The following is a 17,225-nucleotide window of genomic DNA, read 5'->3' as shown; positions in this document are numbered from 1 at the left end:
TAATAGCTGAGTAATATTCCATTGTGTATTAAATACAGAGTTTATTAACAGGTATCAGGATTTTATAGAGCCTAATTCTTCCTCACTTGTTATAACATGCACTTTGTTTTGGGACTTCTTTTTATCTAGCATGTAATTATATCATTTTGAATGCATTGTAAATTATAAATTAAGAGCAAGAACCTGTCATATAAGAATTGAAAATTTTAGATGTCTAGAAAATCAAGGCCTAGAGAAAAGGGACTTGTATCCCAAATCACAAAATGGTTCAATACTGAAAAAACTGGCATGAATCCTGTTACCTACTTTACTGCATCTTATTTTTAACTGTACCAGTTCTTTAAAGATGCATATATGCAGTCCATCCTAAAGGAGACCAGTCCTGGGTATTCATTGGAAGGACTGATGCTGAGGCTGAAACTCCAATAATTTGGCCACCTTGTCTTAAGAGTTGACTCATTGGAAAAGACCCTGATGCTGGGAGGGATTGGGAGCAGGAGAAAGGACGACAGAGGATGAGATGGCTGGATGGCATCACCGACTCGATGCACATGAGTTTGGATGAACTCCGGGAGTTGGTAATGGACAGAGAGGCCTGGCGTGCTGCAATTCATGGGGTCGCAGAGTCAGATACGACTAAGTGACTGAACTGAACTGAACTGAATAAATTCAAAGTGAATTAAATGTTATCTTTATATCAAAGTGATAGGTTTTATGAAGATATTATTAAAAATTTTATTATTTAACACAGACTAAATGGAATGGCCGAGTATAACACACTGGATAAAACATGAAAAGACATCAAAATGAACTCCGTACAAATAGAATTGAATCTTATTGGGGTGGGGAGGATTTTAAGTTCTAAAGTCAGTGTGCCAGACTAAAATTACATACTGAAAAAAATTACTTAAATTTCCCTCAAAGTACAATACAGATCAGTACACCCACTGAGTCTGGAGACAGATGGAATGACTCCCTTTCTCTGTTTTGTGTTTGTGTTTCATGAGCTTGACACAGCTTTACTGTAGGTCAAATGGCACTGGTGGGCTCATTGCAAACTCAAATGGCAGGCTCTTGAAGCTGATTCGAGTGGAGACCAACATCTCCACATTCCTGTATTTAGTTACAGGTGGACTTTCCTGGTGGCTCAGATGGTAAAGAATCTGCCTGCAATGTAGGAGACATGGGTTTGATCCCGGGGTCAGGCAGATCCCCTGGAAAAGAGAATGGCTACCTACTCTCGTATTCTTGCCTGGAGAATTCCATGGACAGAGGAGCCTAGCGAACTACAGTCCGTGGGGTTGAAAAGTCAGATATGACTGAGCAATTAACATTTTCACTTTTCATTCCTTCAACAAGGATGCCAGAGTTTCTCTTACCACTCTCTCTTCAAGAAGTCACAGGAGTTAAACCTATTAAGATTCACATAAATTTTCCCACTTAACCTTCACAATAATTCTCCAAAGAATTTCCCTAAAGCAGGGTTAAGTCAACTGCTCCAAGTCAAAAGCAGCTAATTAGTAGGATTAAGTCTAAAATCCAAGTTGCCTGTCTATAAATGAACTGTTCCTCTCTAGAAAGATATGAATCTCAGAAAAGAACTCCTTTGGGCTTCTGAGCAGTGAAATTCTGGATTACGGGCTTTGTCTTTTATTTTTCGGCTGTGCCACAGGGTTTGTGGGATGTTAGTTCCCTGACAGAGATTGAACCTGCAGGGGAAGTGTGGAGGCCTAACCAGAGTACCTCCAGGGAAGTCCCTGGCTTTGTTTTTTAAAAACAGATTTCCTCTAACTTAATTTTGTATGATCTAAGATAAAAATTGTACTGCAGTATCTACATACACAGTTCATAGGAATAATGGAAGGCAGGCTAAAGATTATGCTAAAGTAGGGCTGGGCAGGATATGAGGAAATGATGGTTTGAGATTAAAATTTCCCTTTTGCTATTTTTATTGACTAGGCCAAAGCCTTTGACTATGTGGATCACAACAAACTGTGGAAAATTCTTAGAGATGGGAATATCAGACCACCTGACCTGCCTCCTGAGAAATCTGTATGCAAGTCAAGAAGCAACAGTTAGAACTAGTCGTGGAACAACAGACTGGTTCCAAATCGGGAAAGGAGTATGTCAAGGCTGTATATCATCACCCTGCTTATTCAACTTATATGCAGAGTACATCATGTGAAATGCCAGGCTGGATGAAGCACAATCTGGAATCAAGATTGCCGGGAGAAATATCAATAACCTCAGATATGCAGATGACACCACTCTTATGGCAGAAAGCAAAGAAGAACCAGAGCCTCTTGATCAAAGTGAAAGAGGAGAGTGAAAAAGTTGGCTTAAAACTCAACATTCAGAAAACTAAGATCATGGCATCCAGACCCATCACTTCATGGAAAGTAGATGGGAAACAGTGAGAGACTTTGGGTTTTTTGGGCTCCAAAATCACTGCAGATGGTGACTGCAGCCATGAAACTAAAAGATGCTTGCTCCTTGGACGAAAAGCTATGACCAACCTAGATAGCATATTAAAAAGCAGAGACATTACTTTGCCGACAAAGGTCCATCTAGTCAGTTATGGTTTTTCAAGTAGTCATGTGTGGATGTGAGAGTTGGACTTTGAGCGCCGAAAAATTGATGCTTTTGAACTGTGGTGTTGGAGAAGACTCTTGAGAGTCCCTTGGACTGCAAGATCAAACCAGTCCATCCTAAAGGAAATCAGTCCTGAATATTCATTGGAAGGACTGATGCTGAAGCTGAAGCTCCAATACTTTGGTCACCCAATGCGAAGAACTGACTTTTTATTGGAAAAGACCCTGATGCTGAGCAAGATTGAAGGAGGGAGAAGGGTACGACAGAGGATGGGTTGGTTGGATGGTATCACCAACTCGATGGACATGAGTTTGAGCAAGCTCTGGGAGTTGGTGATAGACAGGGAGGCCTGGTGTGCTGCAGTCCATGGGGTCAAAAAGAGCTGGACACGACTGAGTGACTGAACTGAACTGAACTGATTTTTGCAAAAATTCCCTACACTGAGACTACAGATACTACTACTGCCATCTGCTGGTTGTAATGAAAAATCATTCCCATGTTAATAATCTTCCCAATATGATTATTAGAAAGTGGTTTTTTCTTAGGTTTTACTTGGAATCTCCAAGGTTAAACTCTAAAAATCAGTATTCTGAACCAAACCTCCATGGAGGTTTCTCATGCAGCCAGTCTATTCACTGAGGTATTAGTATAAGGCTGTTATATATAAGAGGTAATATTTTTCCTGTCACTAAAAATAAGGCAATTTAATTGGCAAACATGGTGACCACATATGATGATGACACAGAGTAATCGCAGACTACTATTTACAGTTGAAGCTACTTAAAAAGCAAAACCCCGATACATCAGCAGGTGAAACAATTTTATTTCACAGTTATCTTTAAAACCACAAAGACACTATGTTCTTCATATAAAAACATTAGTAGAGAGAACTATACTTTCTAGAAAATGATTATAGAGGCCCTCTTAAAGAAAAATGAACCCAATTATATGGTTTTGGTGGCAGCTTAGGAAAAACTCACATCTGAACTGATTCCTAAAACATACCACTCTATCCCACCATTCTGCATCTTTTGGTTCAAAGTATAGATTACTGTCATCAGTGTCTGCTTCTGCATTCTTACATGTATGACAATACATATACAGACTGGTTTATTGTTTAATGTTCCATTGGTTCATCAGCCTTTTCTGCAGGTTCATCAGCAGGTTGAGTTGGCTTAAGAGAGGAAGAAAAAAGAAAGTATGTAAAAAGAACACTTAACCAATATATACTTTTACTCACAAATATTACATAATAAGCAATGAACAATTCCAACATTTCATCATACTTTGTTTTGCTCAAGAATAAAGGCTTTTCTTATCACTAATAAACACAGCAAAAATATTTTCCAACAAAGCAGCTGTGAGGTAATATCCTGCATTGTTCCCAACAGCGGTTAAATAATGCAAATCTCGCCGCTCCAAATAATACCAACATCGTTTTCAAGTTAAAAAAAGAATTCATGCTGTAGAAGAAATTTCTGAACAAGATACTTTTTTTACCAATTACACAGCTATTAAATAAGCACCTATAAAAGCAAATGTGTATTCAAACTTTTGACAAAAAAGGCTAGTATTTAACCTGAGATTCACCAGTACTTCTTGATCCTTTTCTCAATATTTGTGAAGAGTCAACTTAGTTTCCCAAACTGGTCACCAGTGAGTTTTTCTCTCAGTCCCATCTCTGATAGAATCTCAGATACCCCTATGACTTGCTTTAACCAACAGAATGTAAAGAAGGAATGCTGTGCCAGTCCTGGGCCTCAGCCTTAACAATGCCTGGCAGTTTGCGCTTCTGAGCTTTTGAACTTTTGCAACCTCTGAGCTGCTTCCTGCCAGAGATACTCTGGTGAAGGAGAGGCCCTGAGACTACATGGACCAGGGCCCAGCCACCCTTCTAGCTGTCCTTCCAAGATACCTAGCAAATTTGAGTAAAGAAGACAAATGAGTAAAGCCATCTTGGATGTTCCAGCCCTACCCACTCAACTGACTGCATGTTTGAGACACCCAAAGTGACATGAGCCAAAGAACCATCTAGCTGAGCCCATCAACACACAGAACTGAGAAGCTACAACAGAGAACCAAATCACCCTTTTTGTGTTTTAGAGATCACTGACCCCCTCAGTATCAGTTCTTAGTTTTCCTACTGCCACATGAATTATAAGCCTATCTCAAAAATTAAAGACAAAAACAGTAGATTTACACTGTTGTGGTAGGAATAGCAATTTACAATAGAATTAGTCTCTTGGTTATAATTAGTTATATACCTGTGCCTTTCTCTGTGGTCTTTCTTCCAGACCTTCCAGGAATGGAGACACATCATCATCATCATAAATTGTAAACTCCAAGTCTTTACCAACAATTCCAATGGAAACATTCTGAAGGGGAAAAAAAAGGTAAAATTTAAAAATCAAGAGAATTTAGGTTAGAAATACGCTTATGATAAAAAGAAAAAAAGTTGAATAAAAATTTATATACCACTTGAATGAGACAAAAAAAAAACTTAGGGAAAAAAAGAAGAAAACTAGTAAACTTTTGTAATCTGCAGATTTAATATTCACTTTTGATAACCACGAACAATTCTGAAGGTCAGTGTCACCTAGAAATTTGCAACTTGGCTCACAGTCAGAATGTGAAGACCAGTGTGAGGACACAAACCATTTGCTAGGCAGCAAGCCTTCATTCTTTACCATCTGAGAGGTAAAGCCTACCCTTGTATATGTTAAGACATAATGGTTCTTAAGGAAATAAATTTTGGGTTCTAAAATATTGAGCTTAGGGAACTGAGAACTGTGTTCTACATGGAAAAATTAAAAAGCAACTCTTAAAATGTTCAGTGAATGCTAACCAGTACAGTAGAGTTCCTGTAAGATTAAAATTTCAGTGAGAACTTGAGACATTAAGGATATATACGGCATTCTCTATGATTCAGTAAAAATGTAAAATCAGAAAGCCAGATACCTGAGCCAACTTTTCCAAGTTGTAAATGCCAACAGTCAACTGTATACCCAAAATTTAAAAGACAGTCATCTTGGAGTGATGGCATTATAGGTATTTTTAAAACAAACAAATAACAATTTAATGTACTTTAATGTAACTTTCCTAATTTTTTTGAAAGAAAATTATTTTTATGACAGGAAATGCTATTTAAAAAGATTATGCAGGTTACAAAGTCTTCATGATGCTAAAGCTGAAACTCCAGTACTATGGCCACTTCATGTGAAGAGTTGACTCATTGGAAAAGACTTTGATGCTGGGAGGGATTGGGGGCAGGAGGAGAAGGGGACGACAGAGGATGAGTTGGCTGGATGGCATCACTGACTCGATGGACATGAATCTGAGTGAACTCCGGGAGTTGGTGATGGACAGGGAGGCCTGGCATGCTGCGACTCATGGGGTCGCAAAGAGTCGGACACGACTGAACGACTGAACTGAACTGAAAGTCTTCATACACATGTTAACTATTAATTACCCAATCATAACAAGACATATTTTATAATACGGTAACTGATCTCTCTAGTGATCATTAACCTCAAGGAGTCCTTTAGTTGTTGTTGTATTATACAAGTTTCTAGATCATTCAATCTCCCCTTCCCTGGACAACTCTTTCTAACATTCTCCATTTCTCTTGCAGCTCAAAACCTACCTTGCTTCTAATTAACTGAAAAAACAGAAGCAATCAGAAGAGAATGTTCATCATCTCCCACAGTATCCAACCTTTCCTATATCTATGTCCCTAGATTCTCTCCCTTCGTGTTACTGGGAATGAAGAGCCCGAGTCCTCTCTGAAGCCTACCTTTTCACCTAGGTGCTACTGGTGATTGGTCCAGCAGTTCTCATTTTTATCCTATACAGATGTTTTTATCTGTGTTTTCTTAATAATGATGTTTAATCTACTTAGTGCACATCTTTACTTGTTTGTTTATTTATTTCTGCACTATGCAGCATGCAGGACTTTAGTTCTCCAACCAGAGATGGAACCCATGCCCCCTGCATTGGAGTGCGGTCTTAACCACTGGACCACCAGGGAAGTTCCATAAATCTTTTTCTTGATATTGGATTTTTTTTTATAACCATGCAGCAAACTATTGTAATCTCTCCCATCTTAAAAAACCAAAACAAAACCCTTTTTTCACTACATTCTCTACCAACCACCACCCTTTCTCTGGATCCGTTAACAGAAAGTCTCCTCCAAAGAGCTGTCTCCAATTTCTCTCATTTTCTCCTGACTCTATTCCTAGCACACTTTTCTCCTCCATTCCATTAAGACTGTCTAGTCAAGTTTCAGTAACATCACTGCTAGTCTAAATGTTAATTCTCAGTCCATATCTTTCATGGCCTATTGGCAATGTTTCACTCTCTTCTCCTTAAAAGTCAGTTCACCTCTCTGTTGGTGGGTTCTTCATTTGTTAGTTGTGGGTTCAACCAACCATGGATCAAAAATATTTTGGGAAAAAAATTCCAGAAAGTTCTGAATAGCAAAACTTAAATTTGCTGTGCCCTGGCAACTGTTTACACAGCACTTATATTGCAATTACAACTATTTACATGCATTTACATTTTATTAGGTGACACAGGTAGTCTAGAGATAATTTCAGGTATACAGGAAGACTGTGTATAGGCTATATGCAAGTATGACATCATTTTACATAAGGGACTTGAGCACCCTTGGATTTAGGGATCCATGGTAGGGGATTCTGGAACTAATCCCCCCACCACTGATGCCAATGGATGACTGCAGTTTCTTCATTTCCTTTTAAAGATGCCTCATTTTCCATGTTTTCCTCCTACCTCCCTGGCATATTTCTCAGTCCCTTTTTGCTGATTCCTACTCTCACCTTCTAATCTCTAAAGGATAGAGTACCCTTGACCAAGTCTTCAAACTTGTCTTCAAACTTATTCTAATCTTTCAGAAATCTAATCCTAGCCAGTCTCTAAAGACCATTTTTCCACAAAGACTTCAAAACCTTAGTTCTAGGATAAACCAATCTCCACCAAACTCTAGGGGGTGAACATCCAATAATCACTTATACTGTATCACCAAATGGACAAACAAGAGGCATTTCAAAATTTGTATGTTCTAAACTAACTGCCTGATCTTCTGTTCCTCCAAATGTCTCATCCATCTCAGTAAATCATAAGTCTATCTTTCCTCTAATCAGGCAAAAACGCTGAAGGCATTTTCTAAACTCACACCTCACAACCAATTCATTAGCAAAGCTTTCTGGTTCTAATTTCAAAACATGCAGAAGCGAACCACTTCTCATCATCTCCAACTCTATGACTCTGCTCTAATCTACCACAGTCTATCACTTGAATTACTCTAATAGCCTTGAAACTATTTCCACCCATGCCCCCACTCAAAATGGCAACTAGAGTGACTTTTAAAATCTACATCAAGCCACAGTATTGCTCTGCTCAAACTCAAGAGTAAAATCCAAAGTGCCTACAATGTTTACAGGACATACGCTATGTGGCCTCCATCACCTCTCTGACTTTATTCCTTCTTCTCCTCTTGATTACTGACTCCAACACAACTGGCCTCCTTATGTTGAATACTAGCAACATTCTGAACTCAAGGCCCCCATATGAATAGCTCACTCACTCAACTCTTTTAGATCTTTCCCTCAAATTTCACTTTCTCAGTGAGACCATCTTTCACCACTCTATGTTAAATTATACCCACCATGTCTCCTTCTTATACCCTATTGGCCATTCTTTCTCCTTTTAAACCTGTTTTATTTTTTCTAAGCCTTTATCACATTCTAATATCCTACATAATCTACTTGTGCGTACACTGTCTCTCTTTGCCCACCTGGATATATGTCCCAGGAATGCCAAGATGTTTGTTGTATGCATTATATTTTCTCCGTGCCTCCTGCCTTCACGTGACTGGTGCTCAATGTATATTAAAAATACAAAGATATTCCTATCTCTTGATGAAAGACATTCTGCAACAGAATTATATGTTTTATTGCTTTATACCAAAAAGAAATATTTAAAAATCATTTAAAAATCAGTCATTTAGTGAATACCTTAAAGAGAAAGAATGAGCCAAGGAAACCATCTTACAAATTAAAGAACTATAAGTAGACACACATCTATTACTTACATTTGTATAATAAATGATTAAACTATAATGTTAGTATCCCCAATTGGAAAATGTGGTATTTACCTTTGTAGTCAGGTCCTGTTCTGCAGGAAGGGTTTCCCGTAAGGCACGCAGACCATGCTTAACCAGTTCGTTCAAATTGCCTAAATATAATAAATTAACAATTATTTCTTAATTCTATTTTCATGCTAGGCTTCCTTTATTTATTTGTCAGGTCTGTAGTCTGAAATCATGGTTTTAGTCACACTAAATATATCATAATAAAAAAAAGTCTAATGTTTGGCCATATAATCTTCTAACAATCTATTATTAGATTGCTATTGTTTTATTTAATGAGAGAATACATGATTTTTGTTACTAAAGTTACTCTTTTATGCTAAGTTAAATTAAAATCCTGATACAATCAGGATTTTACAGCTCAAAGTTTTGTAAAATGTACTCTGTGAAATGTTTGTCACTGTATTTGCTCTTTATAAAAGAGTTTCCAATTGCTTGTATGTGGTCAGTATTGCCCTGATACCAAAACTATACAAAGCTACCAGAAGAAATTAAAACTACAGATCAGTACCCCTGATTAACAAACACACAAAAACCTCAACAAAATATCAGCAAACTAAATCCAGTAATGTTTATGTTTCCATAAACATTTTACGTATATATAATTTATGTTATACATCATGACCAAGAAGGATTTGTCCCAGGAATGCAAAGCTGGCTGAACATTCAAAAGTCAATGAATGCTAGGCAAAACACTCGATGACATAAATCAAAGCGAGATCCTCTATGACCCACCTCCTAGTGTAACAGAAATAAAAACAAAAGTAAACAAGGGGGACCTGATTAAACTTAAAAGCACAGCAAAGGAAACTATAAACAAGGTGAAAAGACACCCTCAGAATGGGAGAAAATAATAGCAAATGAAACAACTGACAAAGGATTAATTTCCAAAGTATACAAGCAGCTCATACAACTCAATGCCAGAAAAACAAACAACCCAATCAAACTTTTTCCAAGTGGGAAAAAGACTTAAACAGACATTTCTCCAAAGAAGACATACAGATAGCTAACAAACACATGAAAAGATGCTCAACATCGCTCATTATTAAGGAGAAATGCAAATCAAAATTACAATGAGATATCATCTCACACTGGTCAGAATGCTGCTGCTGCTAAGTTGCTTCAGTCGTGTCCGACTCTATGCGACCTCACAGACGACAGCCCACCAGACTCTGCCATCCCTAGGATTCTCCAAGCAAGAACACTGGAGTGGGTTGCCATTTCCTTCTCCAATGCGTGAAAGTGAAGTCGCTCAGCTGTGTCCAACTCTTTGTGACCCCATGGACTGCAGCCTACCAGGCTCCTCCGTCTATGGGATTTGCCAGGCAAGAGTACTGGAGTGGGTTGCCACTGCCTTCTCTGCCGGTTAGAATGGCCATCATCAAAAGGCTACAAATAATAAATGCTGGAGAGGGTGTGGAGAAAAGGGAATGTTCTTGCACTGTTGGTGGGAATGTAAATTGATACAGCCACCATGGAAGACGGTATGGAGATTCCTTACAAAACTAGGAATAAAACCACCATATGACCCAGGAATCCCCTCCTAGGCATACACCCTGAGGAAACCAAAATTGAAAAAGACACATGTTGTTCACTGCAGCACTGTTCACAATAGCTAGAACATGGAAGCAACCTAGACGTCCACTGACAGATAAATGGATAAAGAAGTTGTCATATATATACATACACACACACACACACACACACACACACACACACACACACACAATGGAATATTACTCAGCCATAAAAAAGAACAAATCTGAGTCTGTTCTGATGAGGTGGATGAACCTAGAACCTATTATACAGAGTGAAGTGAGTCAGAAAGAGAAAGATAAATATTTTATTCTAATGCATATATACAGAATCTAGAAAAATGGTACTGAAGAATTTATTTTCAGGGCAGCAATGGAGAAACAGACCTATGGACATGGGGAGAAGGGAGAAGAGGGTGAGATGTATGCAAAGAGTAACATGGCAACTTACATTACCGTACGTAAAATAGATGGCCAACGGGAATTTGCTGTATGGCTCAAGAAACTCAAACAGGGGCTCTGTATCAATCTAGACGGGGTGGGATGGGGCGGGAGATGGGAGGGAGGTTCAAAAGGGAGGGGATATATGTATACCTATGGCTGATTCATGTTGAGGTTTGACAGAAAACAACAAAATTCTGTAAAGCAATTATCCTTTAACAGAAAAATAAATTAAAAAAAAAGTCAATGAATGCAATACACCACAAAAGAATGCTGGGGGGTGGGGGGTGGGGTGGCAGTAGATGCATGATTACCTTGATGCATAAAAAGCATGTGTTAAAATCTAAGACCCTTGCATAAGCAAACCATTTGAAAACCTGCCCTATCATCACGTTACATCTTTTACTTTTCTTTCTCACAACTAAACTGATTTATTTATTTATGAACTACTTATTGCAGAAATGTCTATGTGGCTAAAAATAAGAATCACAGAAAATAAAAGCTGTAAACAGAATTTACAAGTAGTAACCTCCACAGTGGCTCTCACCTCTGGCTGGGACAACACTTCAGACCAATCGAATAAAAAATCTTCAAGGTAAGGAATACATAATTATATTTTTAAAAAGTTCGACCGGTGACTGAAACTGCCCTGGTAGCCAGAGAAAGTAAAACCTAGTATATATGGCAGAAATAATATACACTTCATGGGCTTAATCTTTTTAAGAAAAGTAGAGCTTTTTTTCACATAGGATACTGTGTTTATTCACTATATAAAGACTAGAAGGGCAAAAAAGAAAAATTACTTACACTCCATAAACTCTGACATATGTCTCTCCAAGTAAGTACGAGCTGATTGAGATCGGGCTCCAATGGACATAGCTCTGCAGTCAAAATAGTTAGCAGATGGACAAGTTTGGAAAATGTGAGGACCCATATCCTACAAATAGAAAAAAAATACACTGCATAATTCTTGACTCTGATTGAGCTAAAAATTAGAAAATTTGTTAGTTTCAAAAAATCATTAAAATATAACAATACTCTATGAACTTACATCATAACCAGCAATGAGCAGCCCAACACCATATGGTCTCCGGCCATATCGCTGTGTTGGTATCTGGGTTTCTTAAACTAGTTAAAGAGTTTGTTCTAGCAAGAAGTAAAGTACTGTCTTTAATTTCAAATTAAATATTATCAACAAAGAGTTCTGGTTTTTTTAAGTGTTGCATAATCCACTACCCCAAGAAGAAGAAAATAAATATTTCTTTGGCTTAGTGTTAAAAGATGTTTGACTATCCACCAAACCCCAAGTGAGTGCTAGCAAGATGATCTTTTCTGGTGTAGAGAATTTCATTCATTTTGGATCTAAGGATTTAGGGGGAGCATCTATAACCACCAATAAACAAACATTAAATCTCTTCTAAAATTGATGTTCAGTTTTTCTGAAATTGGGCTTATCTATATCTGGAACATATTAATTGCTTATCTATAAAGGCTGATAAAAAGAACAAACCAACTCAGTTAGAATCTATTCTTCCATAGTAAAACCCCCTACAATTCTCCTTCTAAACACTTAAAGCATTCTTTTACTGAAAAGTGACTCAACTTAAAGTTTGCACAATCTTACCTATATTATATATGATCATATTCCTAATAAGTAATATAACGATTAAGTATCAAGACCCTTTAAAGTCTACATCCATAAATGCTACAATAAATGCATAAATGAAAAGGATACTGCTTCCAATTAGAGATACAAGACGAGACACAGGAAGAGGTCTGTCAAATACAAATCTGGAATCCAAACACTCCTGGCGCATAAAATTACTGAAAAAGAAACAAGAAAAACTGGTAATTTCAAATCACAGAGTCATTCTAATCAAACAAAGCAATTTGGTTTCTTTTTGCTTTCTTCCAGATGTTTACACATACATCCATACAATGGAACCATAAACATATAATGACAAGGATAAATTTTTCTACCAAATCTCTATATTTTAAATGTTCTATTATTGAAAGTGACTAACCTTAAAATTTTCACAATTTTACCTAAGTTTATGACTACACGTTTCTTAGCTCTAGATAACCTTTGCCTCAGAGCACTTTACATCACAGAGAAGAAAAGGCTGCATAATAGGAAAAGAGCAATCTCTCTTCTCTTACCCTTCCCACTGTCAGCAAGACAGTCTTAATTCCATGTCTTGAGCTAGCAAAAAGAATAACTTTGCTTTTTTCCTTGAAAGCTGACAAAAATTTCCCCAACAGAACAAACAGAAGAAACTGAATCCATACTAGGGCGCTGTTAACACGTTCCTGTCAATGTTACTTCTCTCCATAGCAGTACTCTAGAGGAGACACTACACCGTTAAGTCTCAAACCCAACAAGATGCAAGCAAATACAACACTGGGGAAAAGAAAATTCACACCTATTAAAGCCAAGAGGATAACCTTTTCTTTCATATTACTCTGTCTAGTTTATGTGTGTGTCACGTCCGATGATCAAACGTTGGCTTGCTACAACCAAGCTAGTTGTTCACTACTTTCACTTAAGTTCCTTTCCCAAGGCTGTCTAACACTGCATTGCTCAATATGGCAGGCACTAGTAACATGTGACTAGTGAGCACTGAAAAAGTGGCTAGTCTGAATTAAGATGTATCTTCAGTACAAAATATACATAAAATTTCAAAGATTTTGGGCAATAATGTAAAATATCCAATAAAGCTTTTAAACGATTACATGTGACAATATTTTTGAAAGATTGGGTTAAGTAAAATGTTTGACAATGCAACATATATTTTCAACAGCTAACAGAAAACACTAATGTAATCACTATACTGCTGACCTAAGAGAACAGGGAACTCACCAAATAACTTGAAAATTTTAAACATCAGCATTATTAACTGTCTTCGGTGTTTATATTCCTCCTTTCCTAATTAAATCACAGACGAGATTACTTGTGGCTACCTACCTCCTACTTACCAACATATACACTGAAAGATGCTGTATGAAGTGTTCTACATGTTAGGCTATTTATCAATAACCTTGGAAAAAAATACTAAAAAAATTCAGAGTTTGAGTAACTAGAGCAACATCAGATTGAGTGTTAAAAGTGGGAATTAAAGACTGTGTGATCCCAAAGCCCCAGCTCTTCATCTGCAATATGCCTCTCAACTGGAAATAATCTTTATCCCCCACCCCCTCCAAAGAAATATACCTGTTGCTCTCCACTTTCTACCTTGTATTGCAGATATTCTACTAGATTTTAAGCTCCTAGAAGATGAGATCTATGTCTGATTCACCTTTGTATACTCTTTGTATCCAGTATTGAGCTTTGCAAAAAATAAATGTCAAATGAATACTGGTATATTAAAGACAGCAAAGGTGGTTCAGCTGATCCTTCAGAAACCTGGTGTCAAGCTCTTCCCAGATCTAACATCAAACTATATATACTGAGTTAACAAGTAATACATTATTCAATGACTTCTAAAAAGCATTAATGTTAATGTGGTTAATCCTATTAATTACTGCTACAGTGATCAAGAAATGGAATACTTAGTAACTGAGCCCAAATACATTAAGGTATTAATAATCTTAACTTATAAACACTCTAGCAGACAACTTCCTAAAATATCTGGATTGTTTCTAGATATGTAATCAATTATGAATCAAAAGGGATATTTCTTTTGTTTTCCAGGATCATACTCACCATAACAGTCGAGCATCAGCAGTAAGTCCCGCAATTGAGATACCAATATGGTTATCAACATGGAGAATTTTTTTCTGATGAGCCGCAAGTTCTGACTGTGCTCTCTAAATAGAAACATCATTTAAGACAAAAGAGTAAGCTTATAATTTTATTATTTATATAGTGAAACTAACATTTTACAGTGTTTTCTAAAGGAGGAAGATATATTTATTGCTTTACTTACCTTCAATGCAACCAACACTGCATGAGTTTTTGATTTCAGACCAACTGTGGCTGAACCTTGTTTGACAGCTTCCATTGCATATTCAATTTGATGAATTCTGCCCTAAAATGAAAAAAAAAAAAACAAAAAACACCAACACACCTTAGTCATTACAAGACCCTTTTATATATTTAAAATAATTTAGCAATCCCAAATCTCAAGTGGGCATAGTTACATCTCAAATGCTATTTCTTAAAACTAGAAGACTGACTTTAACGATAAACTTACGTTTCAGGAACATATAAAATGATTATATTCCATTTTCTCACTTCCTACAACCCCATAAGCTTCTAAACACATTGCAGTAACCAAAAGTTTACCTGGGGGCTCCAAACAGTGACATCATTGTCATACTGGTTGCGAAACTGAAAGTAAATGAAAGAAGACCTATTAACACAAGAACATTACAAATTCAAAATCTTCACAAGCTCTATCATTAAAAAATGTTCTCCCATCTCTCTCCATCCAGCATTAAGGAAAAGCTGCTATTGCAGTCTCATTGGAAGATTACTACTGTAATCAGTTGCAAGTCAATTTTACATTTATAAGGAGATGGGGTGGGGGTGGGGGCGGATCTAAATGGTACCTAGCTTCCCAATCAGTCTTGCAGTTCTAACACTGTTCATAGTACTTGGTTTGGGTTTAGTCAATTACTAAAGTTCCTATGTGTCCACTTCCCTTTCTATCTTTGCTAATATTCTTCCCTTATATCAGACCCTAATAAATGGTCAAAAACATTACCACCTTTTCTTAAGTCAGCTCAAATGTCTACCTCTTGAAATCTTCTCCATCTTTTCTCCCCAAATCTCAAAACATACTCCCACCAGTTCTTTATCTACACTTTTCTCCCTCATACTATGATTTGGGATATGTCTGATTTAATCTGGAACCTTCACTGCACTTAAAACATTCATACTGAACATGTAAAGGCACACACTGAACGTGCCTTTCATTCATTCATTCTGAATGAGAACACAAGAATGTCCCCAGGAAGTCAGAAGTGGACACAAACTGCCGTAAAAACAGACCCATTACTGCTTTAAAGACGGTATTAAGTCCACCAGCACAGTACTTGGGAGACTAATCATGGGGGTGAGAAGGCTGAGCGCTGGAATGGCAGGCACAGGCCTGGAATCCCTGAGCTCTATACTATAACCCTGATTTCATCACTAATATCAGTTTCGGTTCACTCATTTGTCGGAGAAGGCAATGGCACCCCACTCCAGTACTCTTGCCTGGAAAATCCCATGGATGGAGGAGCCTGGCAGGCTGCGGTCCATGGGGTCGCTAAGAGTCGACACGACTGAGCGACTTCACTTTCACTTTTCACTTTCATGCACTGGAGAAGGAAATGGCAACCCACTCCAGTGTTCTTGCCTGGAGAATCCCAGGGACGGGGGAGCCTGGTTGGGCTGCCGTCTATGGGGTCACACAGAGTCGGACACGACTGAAGCGACTTAGTAGCAGCAACAGCAGACAAAGTGATCGAAAAGGGGTTTTTCTGACAGAGCTCTAAGAAAAAGATTGCAGAGGGACCCGCCAAGAAAATGAACGCGGTCCGGGCAGCAACCCAAACCCTGGAATCAAGTCCGCACTTGGCAGTACAAGGAGGTCTGAAGTTAAGCCCCTATTTTTCCTTTCTGCCACACAGAGCACTAGGGCCCTCTCTGGACCGCTCGGAATTTACTCGACTTAAGGAACCTGAGGAGCGAAATCGGCTGGTAGACCGAGAAGATACTGTTCAAGGCCCCGTGGAAAGCGAAACAAACCCCAGGGAAAGGTCGCAGCGGCAGCACGGACTACCGACCTCCACTCTCCCGGGCCAGGCCGGAGATGCTGAATCACCGCCTGAACCATCCCGTCGGCAACGGTTCCCAAATCCCATGGCCCCGGACCGCTCTAAGGAAGGCATGAGAAGAAGCTCCCCCACTCCCCAGCCAGCGGACCTCTTCCCCAACCCTGCCTAAGCTCGAAATCCAACGCACCATGGTTCCGGCGCGAGCCTGGCTTCGGCCTCCTGCAAACCTGCGGATGGAACAGCACTGCCGAAACTTCCGCTCGGCGATCTACAGAGAAGACTGCGGACTTTGACGGCGGCGGCGCAGGGTAGAATAGTTTATTCCAGAGATACCGATAGGCTTCTCTTGCTTCCCCGCCCTCAAAGCTCTCAGGCGGCTCAGAAGTGGGAGGGGCCTGGGAAGCTAGAGGAACTGAGATTGGCTGGAAACCTTGGGCCAGGAGTGCCCGCGGGAACTAGGAGCTGCTGGGCTGCCGCTACCAAGTACCCCTTCTTGGGTTCTTGGTGAAGTTACCTCCGTGTTGCTGACTCCTGTCAGTTTCCACCGGCCTGACCAGATGCACCAGAGACTACAGGTGATCAAGTGTGTGCCTCAGTCTCCCCTTAAACGATATATGAGGTGTTGTGTAATATGAGAAGAACGATACTGAAAGAAAGGCCACAAATAATGGTCCGTTTTTGTGCCAACCATCCTCTATCTTGTTTGTGAACATGCTTTTCTTTCTACT

The 17,225-nt window shown here is 38.7% G+C and overlaps 1 protein-coding gene across 1 annotated transcript; it reads right to left on the bottom strand.

Moving 5' to 3' along the window:
* Window positions 1–3,415: 3,415 nt before the first annotated feature.
* On the bottom strand, window positions 3,416–16,788 carry PSMA1 (proteasome 20S subunit alpha 1). The gene is made up of 10 exons (XM_068988660.1): window positions 16,685–16,788; window positions 15,020–15,064; window positions 14,661–14,762; window positions 14,438–14,541; window positions 12,470–12,558; window positions 11,786–11,856; window positions 11,542–11,671; window positions 8,765–8,844; window positions 4,857–4,967; window positions 3,416–3,766 (listed from the first exon to the last, which is right to left on the bottom strand). The coding sequence occupies exons 1-10, from the start codon at window positions 16,685–16,687 to the stop codon at window positions 3,710–3,712; spliced, it is 792 nt and encodes a 263-aa protein (XP_068844761.1). The 5' UTR covers window positions 16,688–16,788; the 3' UTR covers window positions 3,416–3,709.
* Between the last annotated feature and the right edge of the window lie 437 nt (window positions 16,789–17,225).

This window comes from Capricornis sumatraensis, chromosome 16 (genome assembly GCF_032405125.1).
Source record: "Capricornis sumatraensis isolate serow.1 chromosome 16, serow.2, whole genome shotgun sequence".
In the NCBI taxonomy this organism is placed as follows: domain Eukaryota; kingdom Metazoa; phylum Chordata; class Mammalia; order Artiodactyla; family Bovidae; genus Capricornis; species Capricornis sumatraensis.
This window is presented reverse-complemented; position numbering and strand designations above follow the sequence as displayed.

Excerpts from the sequence above, each read along its gene's own strand:
- PSMA1 (XM_068988660.1), bottom strand. Across the intron at positions 11,672-11,785 it reads TGCTCATTGCTGGTTATGAT|GATATGGGTCCTCACATTTT; the intron begins GTAAGTTCATAG and ends TTCTATTTGTAG. Across the intron at positions 4,968-8,764 it reads AACAGGACCTGACTACAAAG|AATGTTTCCATTGGAATTGT; the intron begins GTAAATACCACA and ends TTTCCCCTTCAG.